Below are 23,183 nucleotides of genomic sequence, written 5' to 3'. Positions count from 1 at the left end.
TGCTTCTTGTAAAGGTGCTGCCTTCTGGTAGGGTATATCTAGGTGCTGCCTCTCTGTAGTGCTTTCTATAAAGGTGCTGCCCAGTGGTTCATGGTATCCCCTATCTAGGTGCTGTCTGGGGGTCTTTAGTGCTTCTTATGAAAGTGCTGCTCAGTGGTTTATGGTATCCCCATGCTAGGTGCTGCCTGGTGGTCTGTAGCGCTTCTTATAAAGGTGCTGCCTGGTGGTCTGTAGATCTTCATGTAAAGGTGCCGCCTACTGGTTTGTGGCATTCCCCTTGCTAGGTGCTGCCTGGTGGTCTGTAGCGCTTCTTATAAAAGGTGCTGCTTGGTGGCTTATGGTATCCCCATGCTAGGTGCTGCCTGGTGGTCTGTAGCGCTTCTTATAAAGGTGCTGCCCCGTGGTTTGTGCTGCCTGGTGGTCTGTAGATCTTCATGTAAAGGTGCTGCCTTCTGGTAGTGTATAACTCTGTGATATGATATGGTATTTATAACGCGTCTATACACCAGTGTGCTGCCTGGAGGTCTGTAGTGCTTCTTATAAAGGTGCTGCTCAGTGGTTTATGGTATCCCCTTGCTAGGTGCTGCATGGAGGTCTGTAGTGCTTCTTATAAAGGTGCTGCTCAGTGGTTTATGGTATCCCCTTGCTAGGTGCTGCATGGAGGTCTGTAGTGCTTCTTGTAAAGGTGCTGCCTTCTGGTAGGGTATATCTAGGTGCTGCCTCTCTGTAGTGCTTTCTATAAAGGTGCTGCCCAGTGGTTCATGGTATCCCCTATCTAGGTGCTGTCTGGGGGTCTTTAGTGCTTCTTATGAAAGTGCTGCTCAGTGGTTTATGGTATCCCCATGCTAGGTGCTGCCTGGTGGTCTGTAGCGCTTCTTATAAAGGTGCTGCCCCGTGGTTTGTGCTGCCTGGTGGTCTGTAGATCTTCATGTAAAGGTGCCGCCTAGTGGTTTGTGGCATTCCCCTTGCTAGGTGCTGCCTGGTGGTCTGTAGCGCTTCTTATAAAGGTGCTGCTCAGTGGTTTATGGTATCCCCTTGCTAGGTGCTGCATGGAGGTCTGTAGCGCTTCTTATAAAGGTGCTGCTCAGTGGTTTATGGTATCCCCTTGCTAGGTGCTGCATGGAGGTCTGTAGTGCTTCTTATGAAGGAGCTGCCCCGTGGTTTGTGCTGCCTGGTGGTCTGTAGATCTTCATGTAAAGGTGCCGCCTAGTGGTTTGTGGCATTCCCCTTGCTAGGTGCTGCCTGGTGGTCTGTAGCGCTTCTTATAAAGGTGCTGCTCAGTGGTTTATGGTATCCCCTTGCTAGGTGCTGCATGGAGGTCTGTAGTGCTTCTTATAAAGGTGCTGCTCAGTGGTTTATGGTATCCCCTTGCTAGGTGCTGCATGGAGGTCTGTAGTGCTTCTTATAAAGGTGCTGCCCCGTGGTTTGTGCTGCCTGGTGGTCTGTAGATCTTCATGTAAAGGTGCCGCCTAGTGGTTTGTGGCATTCCCCTTGCTAGGTGCTGCCTGGTGGTCTGTAGCGCTTCTTATAAAGGTGCTGCTCAGTGGTTTATGGTATCCCCTATCTAGGTGCTGTCTGGGGGTCTTTAGTGCTTCTTATGAAAGTGCTGCTCAGTGGTTTATGGTATCCCCATGCTAGGTGCTGCCTGGTGGTCTGTAGTGCTTCTTATAAAGGTGCTGCCCCGTGGTTTGTGCTGCCTGGTGGTCTGTAGATCTTCATGTAAAGGTGCCGCCTACTGGTTTGTGGCATTCCCCTTGCTAGGTGCTGCCTGGTGGTCTGTAGCGCTTCTTATAAAGGTGCTGCTCAGTGGTTTATGGTATCCCCTTGCTAGGTGCTGCATGGAGGTCTGTAGTGCTTCTTATAAAGGTGCTGCTCAGTGGTTTATGGTATCCCCTTGCTAGGTGCTGCATGGAGGTCTGTAGTGCTTCTTATAAAGGTGCTGCTCAGTGGTTTATGGTATCCCCTTGCTAGGTGCTGCCTGGTGGTCTGTAGCGCTTCTTATAAAGGTGCTGCCCCGTGGTTTGTGCTGCCTGGTGGTCTGTAGATCTTCATGTAAAGGTGCTGCCTTCTGGTAGTGTATAACTCTGTGATATGATATGGTATTTATAACGCGCCTATACACCAGTGTGCTGCCTGGAGGTCTGTAGTGCTTCTTATAAAGGTGCTGCTCAGTGGTTTATGGTATCCCCATGCTAGGTGCTGCCTGGTGGTCTGTAGCGCTTCTTATAAAGGTGCTGCCCCGTGGTTTGTGCTGCCTGGTGGTCTGTAGATCTTCATGTAAAGGTGCCGCCTACTGGTTTGTGGCATTCCCCTTGCTAGGTGCTGCCTGGTGGTCTGTAGCGCTTCTTATAAAAGGTGCTGCTTGGTGGCTTATGGTATCCCCATGCTAGGTGCTGCCTGGTGGTCTGTAGCGCTTCTTATAAAGGTGCTGCCCCGTGGTTTGTGCTGCCTGGTGGTCTGTAGATCTTCATGTAAAGGTGCTGCCTTCTGGTAGTGTATAACTCTGTGATATGATATGGTATTTATAACGCGCCTATACACCAGTGTGCTGCCTGGTGGTCTGTAGCGCTTCTTATAAAGGTGCTGCCCAGTGGTTTATGTTATCCCTTATCTAGATGCTGCCTTGTGGTCTGTAGTGCTTCTTATGAAGGAGCTGCCCAGTGGTTTGTTATCCCCTATCTAGGTGCTGCCTTGTGGTCTGTAGCAATTCTTATAAAGGTGCTGCCCCGTGGTTTATGGTATTCCCCATCTAGGTGCTGCCTGGTGGTCTGTAGTGCTTCTTATGAAGGTGTTGCGCAGTGGCTTATGGCATCCCCATGCTAGGTGCTGCCTGGTGGTCTGCACCGCTTCATATAAAGATACTGCATACTGGTCTGCAGTTCTTCAGATCAAGGTACCGCCTGGTGGTCTGTAGCACTCCTGTTATAGAGCTGCCTGAAGTAATGATGTGTCACTTTGCACTGAGGTGCTTCCAGGTGGTCTGTGCACCTTGTCATCTCCTTTATGTAGAGGCGACAGCTGGCGCCCAGCGTCTGTGTGTGTGGGGGGCGGGGGAGGTAAGGCTAAGTTTCAGGTGATCAGCTCTGCCCTCCTGCTAATCCTCAATAAATTTTCAGTCAATGTTGGCTCTGTCCCACCCCTATCCTCCCATGCCCCGGGTGCTGCCTCTGATGCCTGGGTGGTCTTCCTCTCGCTTTGGCTGGGGGCTCTCCCTGGCATCCCCTCCTCCTCACTTCCATGCCTCGGGTCTTCTGCCAGTTGTAGTCCATGTTTCCGGGGACTCCCACTAGAAAGGAGCAGCACCTTCGGGGCACAGTAGCAACATGTCCCAGCGCAGCCAGCCCTCTCTATGAACCACACCAGAGTCTCTCCTCTTTTTAATCAAGAGGATCTCCCCGCGCAGTGCTGTTGTGCTCATCACATAAGCAGCTTGAACAAAACCAAATCATCCACAAGGGGAGCGCTGTGGTTCATCAAGTGAAAGCCAGCTTTATTTCAGAGTATCGGGTCGTGAAAGCAATAAATAAATTATATGGAATCATTTACAATGGGTATGATAACATTACACCTTTTTAAGGCTGGATTTAGAGACCGACCTGAGTCAACGCCCAATTTGCAAGAAAACAAATGGTTTAATTTCAAAGGTTTAGTAGTGCATGGGGCCACATAAGATACTCCTGATCAGGGTTGCTGTGTATTGTATGACAGAAATTCCTGTTTCCTCGCCCCACAAACCTATGCATCCAGAAGTGCCATAGCGTGAATTTGAAGTCCCAGTTGTCCGGGTTTTTTTTTCGTTTTTTTTTTTTAATGGCTCGCCAGCCTTTGGATCTGACCCCAACATTATGGTCCTTACACCTGGAGCCACGTCCAGTTTTAGTGAAAAAAATTCAGGTCTAAGCCTGGACAACAAGCTCTCAATGATCAACAGTTGGCTGCAAGAGTGAAAAGGGGCTCAACATTATTTTTCCCCTGCCTAACGCTTCGCTGGCAACTACCAGCCTTGCTGACTGTTATCATGTTTCGTTTGGATCATGGCAATAGACTATATTTAAATTCGCAATTTTTTTTTCTTTTTTTTTTTAACAAAATGTGCAATTCGTTATCTACACTCCGTATGTTCAAAATGCAGTGGTTCGATCAACATTAACACTCCACTTCAAGCATATTTCACTGGCCTTGCGTTCCTTGCATTGACAAGGAATTGAAGCATTGGTGCTGCAGAAGGCCAGATGCATGGAAAAAGTAGTAGTTCAAAGAGCCCAAGTCAGGGGTAGAGCTTCTTCTGTTGTATCTGCTAGGAAGTGGAAGGAATTACCCTACTCACTTAAGATGGAAATGTCTTTTAGAACCTTGAACTTCAAGTCCCAGTGTGCAATACATTTCTTTGCTTTCGGAACCTGGAGCATCAAGTTCTACAGGCTCCATCTCTTTCCTGAGCCAGCAGAAAGTAACCTCTTTAATCCTGGGGCCCAGGCAATGGCCACTCCCTGTGGGCCTCCAGGACTGTGCTGGCCTTTGCTACCTTGGAGGATTGTGGTCATTTCACCATGGCAGACACTTCTCAGTCCCTGGCGGTGTCTCCTTCCTCGCTCCCACCAGCCAGAGCACTGCTGTGAAGCAATGTCGTGCATTCCCTGGCTGCTGCTGGCCATGGGACCATCACTGGCTTCCGTATTGATCACCTGGTCAAGGGCGTCCACATCCAAAGGGTGCATGGAAAAGAGCATTGACTGTTTGCCTTTTATCTAGGCTTACTCGCCCTTTGTCAGGATCCCTTGCGAGATGACGCCATGCCAAATCCATCGAAAAGTGAACTCGCCGGGATGGTACTGGGTGTTCTCCCCCTCTCTCTGGCTGGTAATGAGTACCCTCATCATACCTGGCTGGTACTCACTTCAATTCACTCCGCGTGTTAGTTGTTAGGGAACGCCTTTCTTGTTGCGACTTTACTCTATTGATTTCAATGGCCTCCATTTGATCCTAGATGATTTTTAGGATGGGGACCATTATGCCTCACTTGCCTACTCCCCCCCCCCCCCCCCGCCCCCGCATTTCTTTTGAGGTGCACGTGTCTTTTTCACCTTTATTTCTACAGTCTAGCACACACCACCTTCAGTGGAGTGCTACAGGGATACTTTGGGCCAGATTCTCAAGAACTAGCACAAATAAAAGAAGCACAGACAATGCACTTGTCATTTGCGCTAGTTTCAGAAATGCTCAGCTCACCTTATTCACAAAGGTGGCATAAGCAATTCTGGACAATAACATGAAGTGCTGTGCAGCCGCATTACATACATTAGTGTCAGGAGCGCTGTTAAAGGGCCCGTCTCAGTGAAAGGACTAAAAAAATAGCATTTCCATACCTGCTTGGGGCATAATGGGATGCACTTTCGCAGTAGCCGAGCCCTGGTCTCCAGGTCCAATGCTATGCGAGTGAACTGGCTGAAACTGGGCTTTCGACTGGCTGGCCCTTATCTACACGTTAGCCAGGGTATGTCCTGCTGCTGGATTGAGCATCCTCCATCTGTATTCATTTTGCGGGTCCCTTCAATCGGTGGATTAGGGCAATCTCCAACCTGAACTCTGTCGAAGAGAACCTGGAGCCATTCAGGATTGTCAACCAGAACATCCAAGCACATGAAGGCTCACCAGAGACCCGCCGGAGGACTAATGCTGCAACTGGCATTAGCTAAGCCACCCACTGTGTACCAGAAGAGTGCCTTCAAATCCCACTGGGAAAACCTGAACCAGGAGCATTCCTCCTCTGGACTGATGGGACCAACCAGTTTGATACTATGCATCCATTGCTTTTCCAAGGCCCCAGTTGTCGCTGGGTCTGTCATTGGCCTGCACCTGTCTGGAACTGGACTGCATTATTTCCTCGGCACCTTCCCATCTTGTTACTGGCAGGTTTGCTGGCGTTAGAGCTCTGCTGGGGCGTCGCCAACTGGCTGTCGTCTCACCACAAGGAAGGGCCTCCTTGAACCCTCTGCTCCTCAGGACCTGACACCTCTGTCCTGAGTAGGTGTCCCTATCCCAATTTTCTTGCATTGGGTATAAAGTCCTTATTTAAAAAGTTGCTACCTTACTGGGCCCTGTAGTCTAACCCCTTCCATAGCTGGAGGACTGAGCATTTTAAACTCTGGCTTTTTGCAAGAACCTGCTTGATAAGATTACCTGCGTGTTGCAGACTGAACTCTGAAAATGGTAGGGGTGGACCTATAAAGCATTGGCATGCGTTGTATAGTTCAGTGGCAAAGTGCTCGTCTTGGAAGCAAGACGACGCAGAGCAACACCAGTTTGGATCCCGGGTCCGCGCTTAGAAACCTCTTCGGTATTAAGCGCGTTATAAAAAAACAATTATTATAATTATAATTAATATAGTTATAATACATTTTCTTTTAAGTTCAGGTACACTAGCCTCCTTAAGGCTTGTGATGATATATGTAACACTTTTCTTTCTCCCACTTTAGCTAATTTACAGTACATATGATTATGTCTAACAGTGTTGAATTCTAGGTAATCCATTTTGGTGTTACCAAGTGGTGGATGTATATATATATGTTTCATAGAGCTTTTACTTACCAGCAGTCTGTTGAACTTGATTCTTTTTGTGTTTAATAAATAGTATATTTGAGGGGATTGGGTCCTCCGACGTATTCCATATCTATGACAGTAATCACCACAGCTGTGCTGCTTCGGAAACTTTTCGGCGTCCTGCGTCGATGACGTCGATACGCTGTCCTCGAGGGCCTCCCTCGAGCCGACGTCACCGGATGTTATAAGTAGAACGCACGACGCCCGTAGCATCAGTTCGGTTTTTTCTGCGAACGTGTTCGCTTCGGAGATCTCGGCATGCCTCGGTTCTTCCGAGTTCTCTTCTTCCGGTTCTTTGAACCTGTTAGTTGTGAAGATTTCCATGATGTCGTCTTCTTCCACCCCGTGGCTAGGTTTTAAGAAGTGTCGGGACTGCGGGTCCAAGATGTCGTTGATGGATTCGCACAACGGCTGCCTCTGGTGCCTCGGTGAGGACCACAACACGGATGACTGTGTAGACTGCCAGACGCTTACATCAAAGGCCTTGTGGGAGCATAAGAAGAAGCTTTCTGTAGGTAAGGTGGCCAAGCCCCGGAAGTTGAGATCCACTGGCCCTTCGACTGACGATTCGAGGAGCGACTCTCCGCATCGTCAGCCTAAGTCGGGGGTGTCTCGGTACAGGAGTAGGTCCCGCCATTCCTCTGCCTCTTTGAGGCACTCACGGAAGCGCCGGCATCGGTCGCCTTCCCCGTCCTCGTCGAGGACTCCGCCCGTCGGCGGGTGGCTTGTCCCAACAAGCACTCCACTCCTGCGGAATGGTATTAATTCCGGCAGGAGATGTTGGCGATTTTTCAGTCGCAGGGCTCTCTTCCGTCTGCGCCGTCGAAAAACGCTGGCTATGACCTTGCTATAGACACCACTCACGCGCCTTCGGGCTCGAGCGGTCGTCGAGATCACCTGGCGCCTTCAGGCTCGAGCGGTCGTCGAGATCACCTGGCACCTTCGAGGTCCCGGTCTGACAAGGATGGTCGCTCTAGACATGCCCATTCCAGGTCCTGGTCCTAGACGCCCTCGAGACCGTCGGAGCCTGTGAGGTCTTCGAAGAAGACATCGAGCCTTCGGCGCCAAGGTCGTCGAGGGACTCTCTCGAGGCTCCACCTCCGAGGAAGCTGTCGACTGCCATTCCATATGGCCTTGCAGAGAAGGGTGGCAGCAGCTTGGGCTGCTCTGGAGAGTCTCCCGGCAGTGAGCAAGTCTTTGCCATGAAAATACCGCCCAGCCGGTAGCGACCCCTGCTACTCGACCACGCACCCCACTCCTGAGAGTTTGGTGGTGCAGGCAGCTGCGGCCCCAGCAAAGCAGGCGTCGTACCCTACCATCCCTCCTGATAGGGACGACAAGCGTTTTGATGGCTGTGCGAAGAAAGTGTTTTCTTCAGGGGGTATGGCTTTACAGGCAGCCAACTCCGTGTGTGCCTTGTCACGTTTCATGCACACTCTGTGGAACTGTATTTCATTAGCGGCTGAATATATTCCCGAAGGGGAGGAACAGGATGGTTTTCTTGCTATTGTGCAGGATGGCAAGGATGCCTTGTGTGAGTCCGTTCAGTCGGGTCTGGACAGGGCAGATTGTGTCAGCCGGTCCATGGCAGCGAGCACCGTAATACGCAGGTTTGTCGGGGTTTGCTCCGGATGTGCAAGCCTGGCTCCTCAACATGCCCTTTGATGGTGAACATCTTTTTGGCAGCAAGGCTGACGAGAGCCTTGAGAGGTTGCAGACCTCCAAAGCTGCAGCAAAGTCATTGAGCGCTGCAGTCCGCCAACCTCCGCATTTTCGTCCTAGGGACCAGCAATGGAGGGGAGGTTCCTGCCGATATTACTCATCCTTTGGTAAATCGAGGGGAGCTGCAAGTCAAAGGGGCCACCGTAGGAGTACCAGAGGTGGAAAACAGGGTACTCGAGGTGCCAAAGCCGCTCGGGCAGTTGCCTCTTTGCCCGCAGGCACTGCCGCAGCCACTTCAGCTCAGTCATGAGGCCATGTCCCATGGTTCGCCGGTTGGGGGAAGGCTGGCGCAGCATCTTGTAGAGTGGCGTGCCATTACTTCAGATGTGTGGGTTCTGGAGATCATAGCCCACGGCTACTGTCTTCCTTTCTGGCAGAGGCCTCACGACAATCCACCAGGGAATCTCTCCTTGAAGAGTCCGTATCCGCTCCTTGCGCAGGAAATACAATCCCTGCTGGAGAAAGGCACCATAGAACTGGTGCCTGTAGCGGAGAGGAACAAGGGATGGCATTCCCCTTATTTTTTGAATTCGAAGAAAGACTGGGGATTGAGACCCATCATGGTTTTAACAAGCTCCTCAGGAAGGACAAGTTCAAGATGGTTACTCTTTCTCAAGTCCACCAGGCCCTTCAACTCCAGGACTGGTTGCTGTCTCTCGACCTCAAGGATGCTTACTTTCATGTGCCGATCCATCCCAAGCACAAGAAGTACCTGAGGTTCGCAGTTGGCGACTCACACTTTGTTTCGGGTCCTGCCGTTCGGATTGACCTCCGCCCCGAGGGTCTTCACCAAGCTCATGGTGGTGGTGGCAGCATATCACAGGAAAGTGGGGATTCACGTCTACCCCTACCTGGACGATTGGTTGATCAGGGCGCGCTCTCCCGAACAAGTCCTGGATCATCTGTCCGTCACCTGCCACTCCCTTCACCAGCTGGGCTTCTCCCTCAACTTAAAGAAGTCCCACTTGATGCCAACTCAGCGGCTCCAGTACATCTGAGCAGTGCTCAACACGTTCCTGGGACAGTGTTTTCCTCCCCAGGTGAGGGCTCATCACATTCAGCAGATGGTGCACAAGTTTCTGCATGCCCAGAGTCTCCCGGTGTTCGAGTTCTTGAGGTTGCTCGGCCTCATGGCATCCTGCATTCTTCTGGTGCCAGAGGCCAGGTTGCGGATGAGATCTCTGCAATGGGCTCACAAGATGCAGTGCTCACAGTCCTCCGGCAGGATGTCGGACCCCATTCAGGTGCCGCCCTCGGTCACCCAGGACCTCCTGTGGTGGGCCATCGAAGGCAATCTGATGAGGGGGGCTCCATTTTGGCTGCCCTGGCCGGAGGTGACGATCGTGACGGACGCGTCCCTCACGGGATGGGGAGCTCATGCCAACGAGTTGACAGTCAGCGGTCGTTGGTCTCTGTCGGAGTCCAGACTCCATATCAATCTGCTGGAGCTGAGGGCCGTCAGGCTTGCCCTGAAGGCTTTTTTGCCGACTGTGCGAGGGAAGAATGTCCTGATTCTGACGGACAACACAATGGCCATGCACTACCTCAACAAAAAGGGGGGGGGGCAGGGTCACTTCGTCTCTGCAGGGAGGCGATGCAGCTCTGGTTCTGGGCCATCCAGCAGGAAGTTTCGATCTCGGCAGTTTATCTGGCCGGGGATGAAAACGAGACGGCGGACACTCTGAGCAGGCAGAGCGCGATCTCTCACGAGTGGGAGCTGGCTCAGGAGATTCTCATGGAGGTCTTCGCCCTTTGGGGGACCCCTCAAGTGGATCTCTTCACCGCCAGTGTCAACCGGAAGTGCAAAAGGTTCTGCTTTCAGGAATTTCCTCCAAAAGGGGCCTTGGGAGACGCGTTCGTGGTGGAGTGGTCCTTCCCACTGCTGTACGCGTTTCCTCCAGTCCCCGCCATCCCGCAAGTGCTGCAGAGGTTACGGAGGTTCGGTTCCCGGATGATCCTCATTGCTCCGGCATGGGCCTGGAGAACGTGGTACCGGGACCTTCTAGACTAGTCCATCTTCCCTCCACGTCGTCTTCCCTACCGAGATGACCTGCTCTCACGGGAGGGGGGTCAGGTTCTCCATCCAGAGGTCAGATCCCTCAACCTTCACGCTTGGCTTCTGAAAGGTTGAGGTATAAGGATTGGGACCTCCCTGAAGACGTGATGCAGGTGTTGCTTTCGGCCAGAAGGCTTGCAACCAAGTCCCTGTACCGTTGCCGTTGGAGAAAGTTCTGCGACTGGTGCAGGGTTAAGAATGTGGATCCTTTTTCATGTGACATTCTTGTGGTTCTGGCTTTTTTGCTTTCGTTAGCCTGCAAGTGGGTACCATTAAAGGTTACCTGGCGGCGCTGTCCATATTTAAGTTCTCGTCTGAGGAGTGTTCTTATTTCAAGATTCCTTTAATTTCTCAGTTTCTCAAAGAGCTCATTAATGTGTTTCTGGCGCCTGTCACCTTTCCAGATGCCTCGTTGGGATTTGAACCTTGTTCTAAAATTTCTAATGGGTGCTCCATTTGAGCCTTTACATTCTTGTCCTTTTGAGACTGTTGACTCTGAAAACTGTATTTTTAGTTGCGGTCACTTCCGCTCGCAGAGTGAGTGACAGGCACTTTCAGTTAAGCCACCCTTCACTGTGTTTCATAAGGACAGGGTTGTCCTTAGAGTTCGTCCTTCCTTTCTTCCGAAAGTGGTGTCGGAATTTCATTTAAGCCAGAAGGTAATTCTTCCGGCATTTTAACCTCCTGCGCATCCTGGTAAGGAAGAGGAGAGGCTCCATAGGCTGGATCCTAGGAGAGCTTTAAGTTTCTACATTTCACGCATGTCCCGGGTCAGAGTGGACGATCAGCTCTTTATAGGTTACGCTGGAAGGCGTTTGGGACAAGCTGTTACTAAGCAGACTTTTTCTAGATGGATTATTTTGGCAATTTCTGAATGTTACCACTTGGCGGGTAAAGACCCTCCGGTTTGCTTACGGGCACATTCTACTAGGGGTATGGCTGCCTCTACTGCCCTGCAGAGTGGTGTTCCTATTCGAAACATCTGTGAAGCAGCCACTTGGGCTTCGGTCCATACTTTTGTACGACACTAGTCCCTAGATTCTATCCATGGGCAGGATCTGGCCTTTGGCAAGGCGGTTCTTTACTCTGCAATTTGATTGGGCATTCTAAATTTCTATATTCTAAATTCTTTTTCCCTCCTCCATACGTTGGTACTGCTTTGGGAGTCTGTCACAGATATGGAATACGTCGGAGGACCCAATCCCCTCGAAGAACAAGTTACTCTTACCTGGTAACATTCTTTCAATGGGATGGTCCGACGACGTATTCCATATCGCTCCCTCCCTACCTGCCCCGCTACAGAATTTCTTATGCGATTGCAGCTTACGTTTCCACAAGGCTTTCTGTGGTCATACTGGCAGTAGTTTGGTGCCACACGTTCTGGGGGAAAAAACTACAACTGAGACTACGGGCGTCATGCGTCCTACTTATAACATCCGGTGAACATTTTTCGGAGCAGCACAGCTGTGGTGATTACTGTCATTGATATGGAATACGTCGTCAGACCATCCCATCGAAATAACGTTACCAGGTAAGAGAGTAACTTGTTCTTCTTGTACTTCCCTGTGTGACCCGCTGTTCCTCAACACACATTGTTCTTAGTAAGCCTACTTCACACCAAGCCTACCTCATCCTGACTCTAAGCCCAACTGCTCAGCAATGTTACCACTAAGAATTTGCTTAAAGGCCCAAGTGTAATCTGGTTGCGCCTTTAAGTTGGCTTCTCGGAACCCCTTGCCAGAGCAGGTTCTTGAAAAAACCCTCTTAATATCAATCTTGTCTGTTAAAATTTGACTGCTCTTATATTCCACGCTGGTTTTTGTTCTCTGCTGACCCATCAAGCTTCACATTGTAACACACACACACCTATGGAAATGCTACACACAAATAAAACGAAATACACCAATCCTATTTACAGTTGGTTTCCCGGTGTTCTTGATCTAGCATTCAATGCTTTTTGTTCCGTTCACTTTTTCCATAGACTCTAGGAACCTTCGCTTCTCGTTTCCAACTCTCAACCCTTTCTCCTTTGATGGACTTTACAATGGGCCCTATGAACTTTCTCATCAGGTTTCAGCTGCCATGCTTGGCTCGTTGTTGCATTCAATGTCTATGTTGGCCCTAGGATCCTTTATTTATTTTTGCATTTATTAAGCGCACTAAACCCAAAGGCATCAAGGCACTGGTTACAGACAGAAGTATCTATAGTAAGGAACAAGACAGAAAAGTACATAGTTACAGTTCATATCATTTGCCCATTGGGGGAGAAGAGTAGAGTTTTAAAGTCCAGTAGGATTGCTCAGATCTCAGGGACAGGCACAGGGAGTTCCAATCTATGCACATCAAGTTTCAGCAGGCAACCCACCTTCATACACTTTGTTTCTGTATTGGTCGTACAAAACTTGGACATCAGGTTCCAGCAAAAATCACTTTTCGTTATTATGTTTATGGTGTGGGGCATCCTTCCGTGTGGCGGTGCTTTTCTCACGCTGCCTCTGGGTCCCTGCATGCCTTTATCGTCTGCAGGATTTGTTATGCCTCTGGGTCATCGCTTGCGTTGGACGTTCATAAGCTTCTCTCCCTCTCTGGGACTTCACTTGACTAGGTCTCCCCTCTTCACATTTTCACTCTGCTCTTCTGGGAAATTGGTGTGTGACTCTGTGGGCTACCACAACTGGTGTTTCTTCTCCATCTTGTGTCTTCAGCCGTACTCATGGCTGCCCGCACCCCTTTGTTGCTACGGAAAAGGGCTTCAGTATTAAGGTTTCACTACAAAGGGAAAAAACTCATGCTATGGTTCTTTCTTGCGCTATGCAAAGGTCAATTCAACATAAGAGAAACAAAATAGTCTATAGAATGAAAATAAAACATTTATTATTCATGGAGAAAAAGTAACAAATGTTAATCTAAGGAGCACACCTGCTAATCCAAGCATAGTTACCAAGTAACCACGTCACGTTTAGCCAAAAGCAATTCGAATGCAGATCCTTTTAGGCCCATAAGTCTCATGGGGGCCTATGGGAGGAGGGCAGGCAAAACGGAGTGCCAGAATGCAAAGTTCTGTTGGCTGAAAAGCCAGGACTAGTTGAATGTTGCATGAGTCGAGTTGGGAGCTATGTACTGTTAGGAAAGATTTCTCTTTACTGCACCTTTCCTTCCATTTTTATGGACCCCTAACTTTTTGCTTTTATTTTTGATCCTGACCTGTACTTTTACAGTGCAGTGAAGCCTTAAGCTTCGCTACACCTGTCTTATGCTCATCTGTTATGGGGAAACCGACATGTCCTCCAGGCTGTCAGTACTGAGAAACATTGTTTCCCTTAGTCTTGCGACTTTGTTACTACTTTTAGTAACTTGTTATTACTTGTGGTAACTGTTTATCATTGCACAATGCGTTTTTACAATGCAGTACTATGGGGTACACTTTTTTTTTGCCCTAGACTAACGCCCAGGGGATTTTTGGTTACTCTAGGTGTGCTAAATGGGTAAGCTAGAGGCAGCAGTGACTTTTGACAATTTTTGGGCGCTTTTCGTTTTAGCCTTACTGTGTTTACCGCGTTTGACTACTAACTGTGGCTAGTGTCCAAACATGTGCGTGCCTCATGGTTTTTCGCTTGTCCTTTGGCCATCTTGTTCTTTAGCCTTCTTCCTGGCCTGTGAGGCCAGGAAAATCCTTCAGGAAAGCAGAGGCTTTTGGCAGGTTAGTGGAGGGCTATGCGTGTTTGCTCGCAGAATGTGAGCTGGGACTGTCTGGTCCCAATCCACAAACTGGTTTTGGTGGGTCTGGGTGGTATGCATGAGTGTTCCCGCCAGTGGTCCTGATTGGACCACTGCTGGGTTTGTGTTTGTGGCTAGTCCCACTATTGGCTAGTGGGAGTTTCGGCTCTTACCTGACTTTTAGAAGAGGACCCCTGCACTCATTCTTTTGAGATTGTGGAGTAACCTGAAGGAGCCAAGACTCCTGTTCAGCTGTGAGACCCGTGAAGATACCGGAGACCCGTCCGAAAGGCCTCGTGACCAACTTCTGCTGCTGTCCTGGTGGAGCCCTTTCTTGCTTGTAATCTTTTGCAGTCCTGCGAAGGCGCTGCGACCCTTGGAGTAGAGGAAACATCAATTTCTGACATCTGCTTGGTATCCTGTGAAGAAGAGTTTTCGGAAGTGTCCCGCAACCGTCCTGTGGCTGACCCGCTCTGAGTTTGGGCTATCGTGCTGCCGCCGTTTCGAGGTGCGGCCTGGAATTCGGGGGATCTTCAGCTTGTCCTACACGACTTACCTCAGAGTCCTAGCTTCAAGGGGACCCGAGATAGGAGGAAAAGTCGGACTGCCACAAGTGAGGCCCTTTGCGTCGCCGTGCTGCAGTGATCACCGTCCGAAACAGCTTGCCTGGTCCAAGTTCAGTCCTGAGAGGGGTCCTGCATCGAGTTTTGCTGCTTTTTTCATCCGAGAGTCCTTACACCAGCGAAAGACACCAACCAGAGATCGGCTCGAACCTGCAACCCTTGCGAATAGAGGACTGCAACCGACTGTGGGAAAACCAACCTCGGACCCTCTTCCATTGACCTGCCAAGTCTGGGGAAGAATCGGAGTACGGGGGGTAAGTTACAGTTGTTTTTACCTGCCACTAAACTCTTTTTAAAAGTTTTCCTAACTTTTGCAAAACATTTAGTATACTTTGGTTTTACCTTAGCTTGCTGCCGCAAGCATTCTGAAAGTTAGGGACAATTCTATTAGTTAGATTACATTGTCCTCCAACCCTTGGAACTGTTTGCTGGAGCCCAGAGACCCTACCTTAATTTTATCCAACTTTACAAACTTTGTCAGAACTTTCGGGCATAAGGTCCCAGAAAACTTGGGGAAGGACTTTTGAAGTTAGGGTTAACACTGTGTGGACCATTGGTGCATAATCTAATCTGTACTTTCTTTTACCGGGGTTTGATTTGTATTATGCCCTCAATCAGTGACTGCACATATGTAATCTATTAGTGTTGTGTGATATTTCTACCTGTTAGTCACTTTTCATAGTGTTGCTTGGCCATAAATAAATAACTATATTTTTATACATACTGTCTGTCTACGTGTACTTTGTGATTCCCATTGTGTGTACTCATTGTGGACCCTTTACAAGCTCACCACCTCTTGAGGCTGGTTTGGCTACAGCTCCCTAGAATTGTCCCTGTCACAATATAGGTTGACTTCTATACATTTGTCCACCAGGCCAGAGGATATAAAATCAGTCCTAACATGTACAAGACTGTGCACAAGAAAGCGCCAGTGCAAGTCTATGGACCAAGAACAAACACAACTCTGGAAATGAGTAACTGAAATTGACCACTATGTGGGAAGAACCCTCTGTCTTTTCTTTAAATGTGCGATCCAGAATAGAAAACCATATGTGACAGACATCCCCGCCCTTGCTAATGTGTGGTTTTATTCACAAGCTCCCTCCCGTCTGTGGTTGTCATGTCTAACATTTCTCTCCCTTTGTCCCCCACAGAAGAACAGCGTACGCTTTCTAAGGTGTCCGGCTGCCATGACAATTATGCACTTGGCCAAGTTCCTGCGCAACAAAATGGACGTACCCAGTAAATATAAGGTCAGTGCTCCTGCCGCCCAATTCTGAAGCCGCGGTGCTCCCACTTTCTGAAATCTTACATTGCATCATGGTAGTAATCAACCATTGACTCCCCAATTGGGGGCACAATGCATCTGCTAATACCTGAAATCTAACTATAAAATTAGGGGATTTGGCCTCTGCTGTGGCCAGATCTTTATCACTGGTATTAAGCCATTGCTCTTACTGGACAGCTAAGGTTTTAGTCTGGGAGATTACATCTCAGCTGCCTGCATAGAACCGAATCACCAGCAGGGGGCTCTGCTGGTACCTGACCATTGATTATTCAGCAGGGGAATTGATGCTCTGCAGATACCTCCTTTCTGATCCCAGAGCCGGGGCCTCTGCTGATTACATATGGTAGGTCCTCTGCTGGTTCTGAACAGTTGACTATTTATTTTATTTATATTGCGCACCTTGCCCCGGGGCGTCTGGGCGCAAAATTTAAGGAGATGGTTACATACATGAGAAAAGCATTTCAAAATTTAAGGAGATGGTTACATACATGAGTAAAGCATTTCCCAAGTGGGAAAAACCAAAAGAGCTTTTCTTAGCGAATAACAAGTGACCCAATGGTAGTAGGCAAATAGTTACAACAGTACAATCAGAAAGTTACGTCTACTGAAGTTAAAGAAACAGGTGACACATCTGTGATTATGACGATACATACATCCTACCTAACTGACTTAGTTAGGAATTGGAGGTAGAAGCGTCAATTTCGTGGAGCCATAGTTTGGTTTTGTTTTTGAAGGATCGGATCGGAGTGACGCGGGTAATGTGTTCCAAAGTTTGGCCGCGAGGACAGGGAAGCTAGATCCCCCTGCCGTCTGAAGCTTATATCTGGTGAGTGTGTTGGAGTGGGTAGACCTCAACGGTCTATTAGCCGTGTGTCGTGAGAAGCGATTGGCTCTTAAGCACGGGACAGTAAATCTGTTTTGATTGCATGCCTATGACTTGCCAGGGTATTAGACAACTACTGCTCGCTAAGCCTTGACGCCCCCACCCCCGCCCACCCAACCGTGGTCATGAGATAGTTATGCCTTGAATGCCTCTGATTGTGCATTGGAGGGGCTACTTGTGGTGCTGATAAACTTTATAAAAAAATGCAGTGGCAGGGTGGGGTCATGAAATTAGGGGCATGGCCTGCAGCCCTTTGGGGACAAGCTGCGACACACACCTAATTTTGAAGTCTTACACCCAATAACATTTCAAAAGCACTTTAGAGCTCATTTTGCTCCTAAAAATAATTTTACGGTGTTGAGCACTGCAGAGTGCAAACGTGCAGGGTAAAAGGCGGTGTACCCATGTGTGCATTGCCACCTATTGCCATGTACATTCGCACTCTGCCGTGCAAAGTGAATAAACACTGTTAGGCAAGATTGTATGCAGTACCCTGTGGGAGACCGCACCAGCCTTGTCCTCTTGGCAATAGTTAACCCAACCTTTGTTGCAAGCATGTACTACACAAGTTGGTAGAGTGACTGAGCAGCCAGGCTTATCTCAAGAGGTGTCAATGTGAGCTATAATGTTGTAACACAGAATTTCACAATTATTCAAATAAACACTTCTACACAAGGTTTCTTGATAACACAATTATTAATTTAACAGTCAGTTGAATAAGCCTTCTTTAGAAGGGAGCAAAACATGTAACACTTTAAAATATACTTCAAAACACACTCTTAGTTTCTCTAATTAGATTATACCCATTGGGGATGGCACACAGACACTTCCTACACTCTCAGGTGACTTGAATAGCTAGGGCAGTGTGGACATTGATTTATCACTGGTACATTGAGAGCAATACTGAGTTTGGTGCAAAGGTTAGATATGGGAATTAAACAAAGGTTAACTAATAATTCATAAACTGGTAAGTACTCTTTGAACCCTTCAATGCAAGTAATTTAACCCTTTCCCGGCGGAAAGGCAAAAGCACAAAGTCGGAGGTAAAAAGAGTCTCTCAAGGAGCCAGGACAGCCAATGTTAGCTGAGCAAAATCTAGGGAGCTGGAGATCTTCTTGCAGGTGAGTAAAAGTCTTGCACAATGTTTTTAGAAAAGTTTGTAGAAATGAAATCACTGAAGGGCCACAAACTGGGAGACTTGTGAGGGGCAACGCTGCACGCAACTCTGCAAGGGCAACCAAGACAAGTCTCAACTGAGAGCTAGCAAGGCTACACAACAAAAGGGAAGTCCTCCTTAGTTTTACAGTACCTTTGCTTCTGTTCCTGTTTAGGTCTGCAGATCCTGTGTTCCTGGGCCAGAGTCGTGTGGACGAGAGGGACGGCGTCTGGGGACTCCTGCACTACGAATGGGAGGTCGGCGGCAGTAATGGGCAAACTCCAGATCAGCGGCACTTTGCGGTTTCAGCTCCTCGCGTCTCTCGCATATAGCACCACTGTGGGTTCTCGATACCACTATGGACTTCCCTTGCATCTGGGGTCCATCACTCTGTTAAGATGGCTTAGGCTTGGTCAGTCCTGCTTCAAGGGAGTCTGGAGGATCTTCCTGGAGCTCGGGTCTGACTTAAAAGCGATGCACTCTGGTGTTCCTCTCCCTGGCGATTCGGTTCCTGCAGCAGCAGTGAAAGTACAGCCCGCTCCGAGCGGATGTCCAAACGAGTTCACTTTGGGGTTGATTGGTCCCACCAACCCAAGGGGAGAAGTTGTCCGTTGCAGGGCGTCTCTAGTCAAGACTAATTCGGAGCTTCAGCAATGCAGCAGGGCTTCACCGGGCAAACCAACGGTCCAGGAGTTGCAGCAAGCGTCTCTTCCAAGTTCGTCTTCGGATTCCTTCGTCCAGTGGTCGACTCTGACTTCCAAACAAAAAGCCTCAACTTTTATGCAGGTTTCTCCCATTCATTTGCAGTCTAGCTGTCACTCACACAGCAGGGTGGCTGTCCTCCAAGGACAGCCAGCCGGCCAATCACCTTTGGGTGCATTCCTGCAACCAAGGGGATTAAGCACAGGGAGCTTCGGGCACCTCACTCACTTCCTTCCCCTGCCAGACACGCTGGAGCCAGAGACAGGTTTCACCAGTGAATTCCGCCAAAGACAAAATGAACAAAGGGACCAAACCTGGCAGGCGCGCAGAGTAAATCTCAAGAAGGACCTTTCCAACAAGAAATGGCAAAACAGAAGACTGGGGCCATTTTGACGAAATGGGCACCCATTGGTGTCTTACTGCAGCTGCAATTGCAGCCCACAGTAAGAACACAGAATGGTAAGAAAAAGTAAACCACTACTACCAGCCATTAATTGTAGAAAGGGTAACAAAAATGTTACATGAGAAACTAGACAAAGGGGATATTAAGTAACCTCTCCAGCACCCTATTGTAAGATAGTATGTGCTGTGTCTAGAAAGTTACAAAATGTAAGTAAAGTCAATTTCACATCACTGCTCTTGGACACAGTAGTTTCACAAAGAGAAGGTATTTAAACCTTTGGGAAATCCAAGAGACTTCCCTGTGTCACTGCACTGAAGGTGCTGTGTGTCACAATGTAAAGAAACACAGTCCAAATCACAGAAAAATACATGAGAGAGTGGGGAAAAAGGTCTCTCTCTCCAGGTTAGAGATTAAAAGTCCTAAAGTCCAGCAAAACGAGCTGGGGGTCTCTAAGGTAGAAGGTAATTAGCCCATGTCTGATAATTCTCTCTAACAAACACTGCCTGGCATTCACGAGTACCAGGCAGCGTTTACTTTTCATTCATGGCAAGCAGCACTCACAATTACAATGAAACCCTGACCAAAAAGGTTTTTATTTCAATTGTAAGCATGGCAAGCAGGGTTTAATTGTATACGCTGCCTGACATGTGAGCATGGCAGGCAGCGTGTAATGAAAATCCAAGCAGACATTAACCACTGCTCCAGATCTGCACACATCAACATTACAACAGAGCAGCCTTGCACTGCTCCTTCCAGTCCTATATTAGTACCCCAACCCACCTCTTTCTCTTAGAAAGGCAGAAGCGCCAAAAGACCATGAAATTGACTCAGCAATGCCATTCAATAGTATCATAATTACACGACTTGGCAAAGACTTTCACTCCTCCTTTGGGGGAGAGCTCTGCCTCGACCAAGCTACTACGGGGACTTGCGGTAGCATTGGAGGAAAAGAAAATGGGTTCTGCTCAGTTCTCCAGATAACATTTGAAAGTAGGAGTATTTTACTCCCTAATTTTTTTAAGTTGGGAGTAAAATGATTGTGTAGGGATTAAAAATGTAATTCCAATTCCCAATGGGAGCATTCTATAAGCAAGTAAAAATATGTTTTAAGTGGAAAACGGAAATGTTTTGGTAATAATTTCTTTGCACCTAGTTATTTATGCACATTAAAAGATACAAGTTTATTTGTTCTGATCAGGCAGTAATAATAATAGTTTCTTCCTGTGGTACTACGGGTACAAACCTATCCATGGAGCTGTGCATGTGAAAGCAGGGGCACAATGTTCTATGTGTCTGATTCCTATTTTTGCTTTGGGAGTATTATTGCACCCTATTTTTATTTTTGGGGAGTATTTGCCGAATTTTAGGGAGTAAAGGTGGCCAGTGCACCCCTTGTCTCTAGGGCTGGTTCTGCTGAGGTCAGTCCATTATAGTACAATCGCCTGTGCCCTGACTGGGTGTTGAGAATCTAAATCCTACTGTCAAATCAAGTGAAATGGGATTGAGGCAGGCCCAGTAGAGATGGAGTCATTGTTGATGTTGAGCTCCCTGGGAAAGATGTTAATGGAGTTGAGGGAAGAAATGAGTCTAGGAGGGAAGCCTTGAAGCTAAATGCAAAGATGGAGGAATTAAGTCTTCAGGTTAGTAAAGGTGGAGCATAGGCAGTGGGACCAAGTGCTTCCTGGTGGAGTCCTGGGGGGAATCCTCCTGTGTTGTATGAAGAGCCAGAGTTTGGAGGGTCTGGAAAAGACAGGAGTTGAGAGCAGAGTTCGTTTTTCACTGGGAATTTCATTTCGTTAGTGACCACTCCTTTGGCTCCATTGGAGACCAACGAAAGTTCAAGACATTTTTATTGCAGTGCGAAGTGTCGACCAGAGTCTTTTCCTGATGCAGCCTCGAAAGTGGCCTTTTTAATTTCCTGTTTGTCTGGGGAGGCAGCAGCCTGGTCTGTTACCTAGATGGGAGGAATAGCGATGGTGTTATTGAGCTGGACTTTATTTAAAACTGAGTTTAATAAAATGTTTGACTGGCGTACCCTGATCCAAAGTGTTGATAGTGAGCCATTAGAACTGAAGCAGGGGAGTCTGGACCTGACCGAAATATATTACCCAGTTTAGGGCTTTGGTCCTGTAGAGTGGTTGGCCAACAGAGGAGAAAAGGTCCTCTCTTTTCTATAGAGGGTTACGAGAGGAGTTATAGTGGAGAGACCAGCTTCTGAGATTTCTCTCAGGTGGTGGCACCCATTACACGACTACTGAAGAAAGGAATGAGGTTTGTGTGGGGAGGAGAAGCGGAAGAAGCTTTTCATTTTCTGAAGGGGAGGTTCACCATAGGACCGGTCAGTTTGCATCGGGATGTTGAACAACCGTTCTTTGTGGAAGTGGATGCTTCTGATGTAGCCTTAGGAGCCGTGTTGTCCGAGAGAACCCAGTTTAAAGGTCAACTTCACCTGGTAGCTTTATATTCAAAGGCGTTTTCAGCCTGGAAAGGAACTAAACAATATCTGACGGAGAACTTTTGGCGATCAAGACGGTGTTCAAGGAGTGGAGCCACTACCTTCATGGAGCCAGACATAGAGTAACTGTTTTAACAGACCACAGAAATATAACATTCCTGCGTGCAGCCAAGACGTTAACACTGCGACAATTGCATTTGTCCTTATATTCTGCCGAATACGATTTTGTAATCACTTTTAAACCAGAGCGTCCGAATTACAAGGCTGATGCATTGTCGAGATGATATCCAGGAAGTACCAAGGAAGATCCCTTCACCCCAGTTCCGTTGTTGCAAGAAAGACATTTTGTGGTTGGTGAGATGTGAAAAGTTGAGAAATTTGATGAGCGGATTCACCAATTGATGTCTGAGCAAATGTGTGAGTGGGTGAAAGAGGATCCAGTTCGGCAGATTAAAGGAGGATTAGCTTACGTGAACGCAAGGTTGTTTGTGCCCTCTGAAGAGAAGCTGGAGGAGGCGCTAAGATTTTGCCATGATTCCCCTTTAGCAGGGCATCCTGGATTTTAGAAAACGTTGCAATTGTTGCGCAGGTAATTTTGGTGGGATGGAATGTGTAAGGACCCTTTGAATTATGTGAAAACATGTGAGACTCGTGTCCCAGTTAAGTCTGAACATCAAAAACCTGTAGGTTTACTAGTTCCATTACCTGTCTCGCCTCGTCCTCTGCATACAGTTGCCTTAGATTACATTGTGGATCTTCCCCCCGGACAATGGTTGTACTACTATCTTGGTTGTGGTTGATTGTTTTGTCTAAGGCAAGTCACTTTGTTCCAATCAAGGGGACGGCTTCAGCTACTTCTTGAGCACAAGCCTTTTTACAAAATGTGAGACTTCATGGGTTACCGTCTCAGTTGATCTCTGATCAAGGATCTCAATTTGTGTTAAAGGTTTGGCAAGCGCTCTGCAAAGAGTTGAAGATGGAGGTTAGTTTGACCACTTGCTTGGCCCTCCTCCTATCCCCACCTGTGAGGCTAAGAACCTTGGGGTCATCTTTGACTCCACACTTTCCTTCTCCGCCCACATCTCTGAGGTTTCTAAAAAGTCAAACTTCCTACTGCACCACCTCAGAGGTACTCTTCCTTTCTTCTCCTTCCCTTCCCCCAGAAGCTCACTGTCTCCCAAGCTCTGGTTCCCTCTAGGTTGGACTATTGTAACAGCCTCTTTCTAAATCTACCTGCCTCTACTCTTCGCCCTCTGCAACCAATCCAGAACAGGACTGCGAGACTTGTCCTTGGCCTCAAGCTCGTATCTCTCAAGCTCTGAAATCTCTCCATTGGATCCCAGTGGATGCAAGGATTACATTTAAAATACTCTGCATTGTCCACAAGGCTTTCTGGGGCATGGGTCCAAAATACCTTCAGCTATCCCTCTGCAAATACCTCCCCTCTCGAGCTCTTCGCTCCTCTTCCTCTAACTCCCTCAGGGTCAGTTGTTTCTCAAAGAAACGAGCTGGGGGTAGATCTCTGTCTTCGGCCGGGGCCTCCCTCTGGAACAGCCCCCTTCCACTCTAAAACTTGAG

General features: G+C 48.3%; 1 protein-coding gene across 1 annotated transcript in view; it reads left to right on the top strand.

The window, feature by feature from the left end:
* Positions 1-23,183, top strand: part of PCGF2 (polycomb group ring finger 2) — a 153,249-nt gene that overhangs the window by 111,449 nt on the left and 18,617 nt on the right. The window contains exon 8 of the mRNA XM_069634694.1: positions 15,873-15,971. Coding sequence (XP_069490795.1) covers positions 15,873-15,971 — 99 coding nt within the window. The remainder of the gene's footprint in view (positions 1-15,872; positions 15,972-23,183) is intronic.

This window comes from Ambystoma mexicanum, chromosome 13 (genome assembly GCF_040938575.1).
Source record: "Ambystoma mexicanum isolate Mex_15411 chromosome 13, UKY_AmexF1_1, whole genome shotgun sequence".
Classification (NCBI taxonomy): Eukaryota; Metazoa; Chordata; class Amphibia; order Caudata; family Ambystomatidae; genus Ambystoma; species Ambystoma mexicanum.
This window is presented reverse-complemented; position numbering and strand designations above follow the sequence as displayed.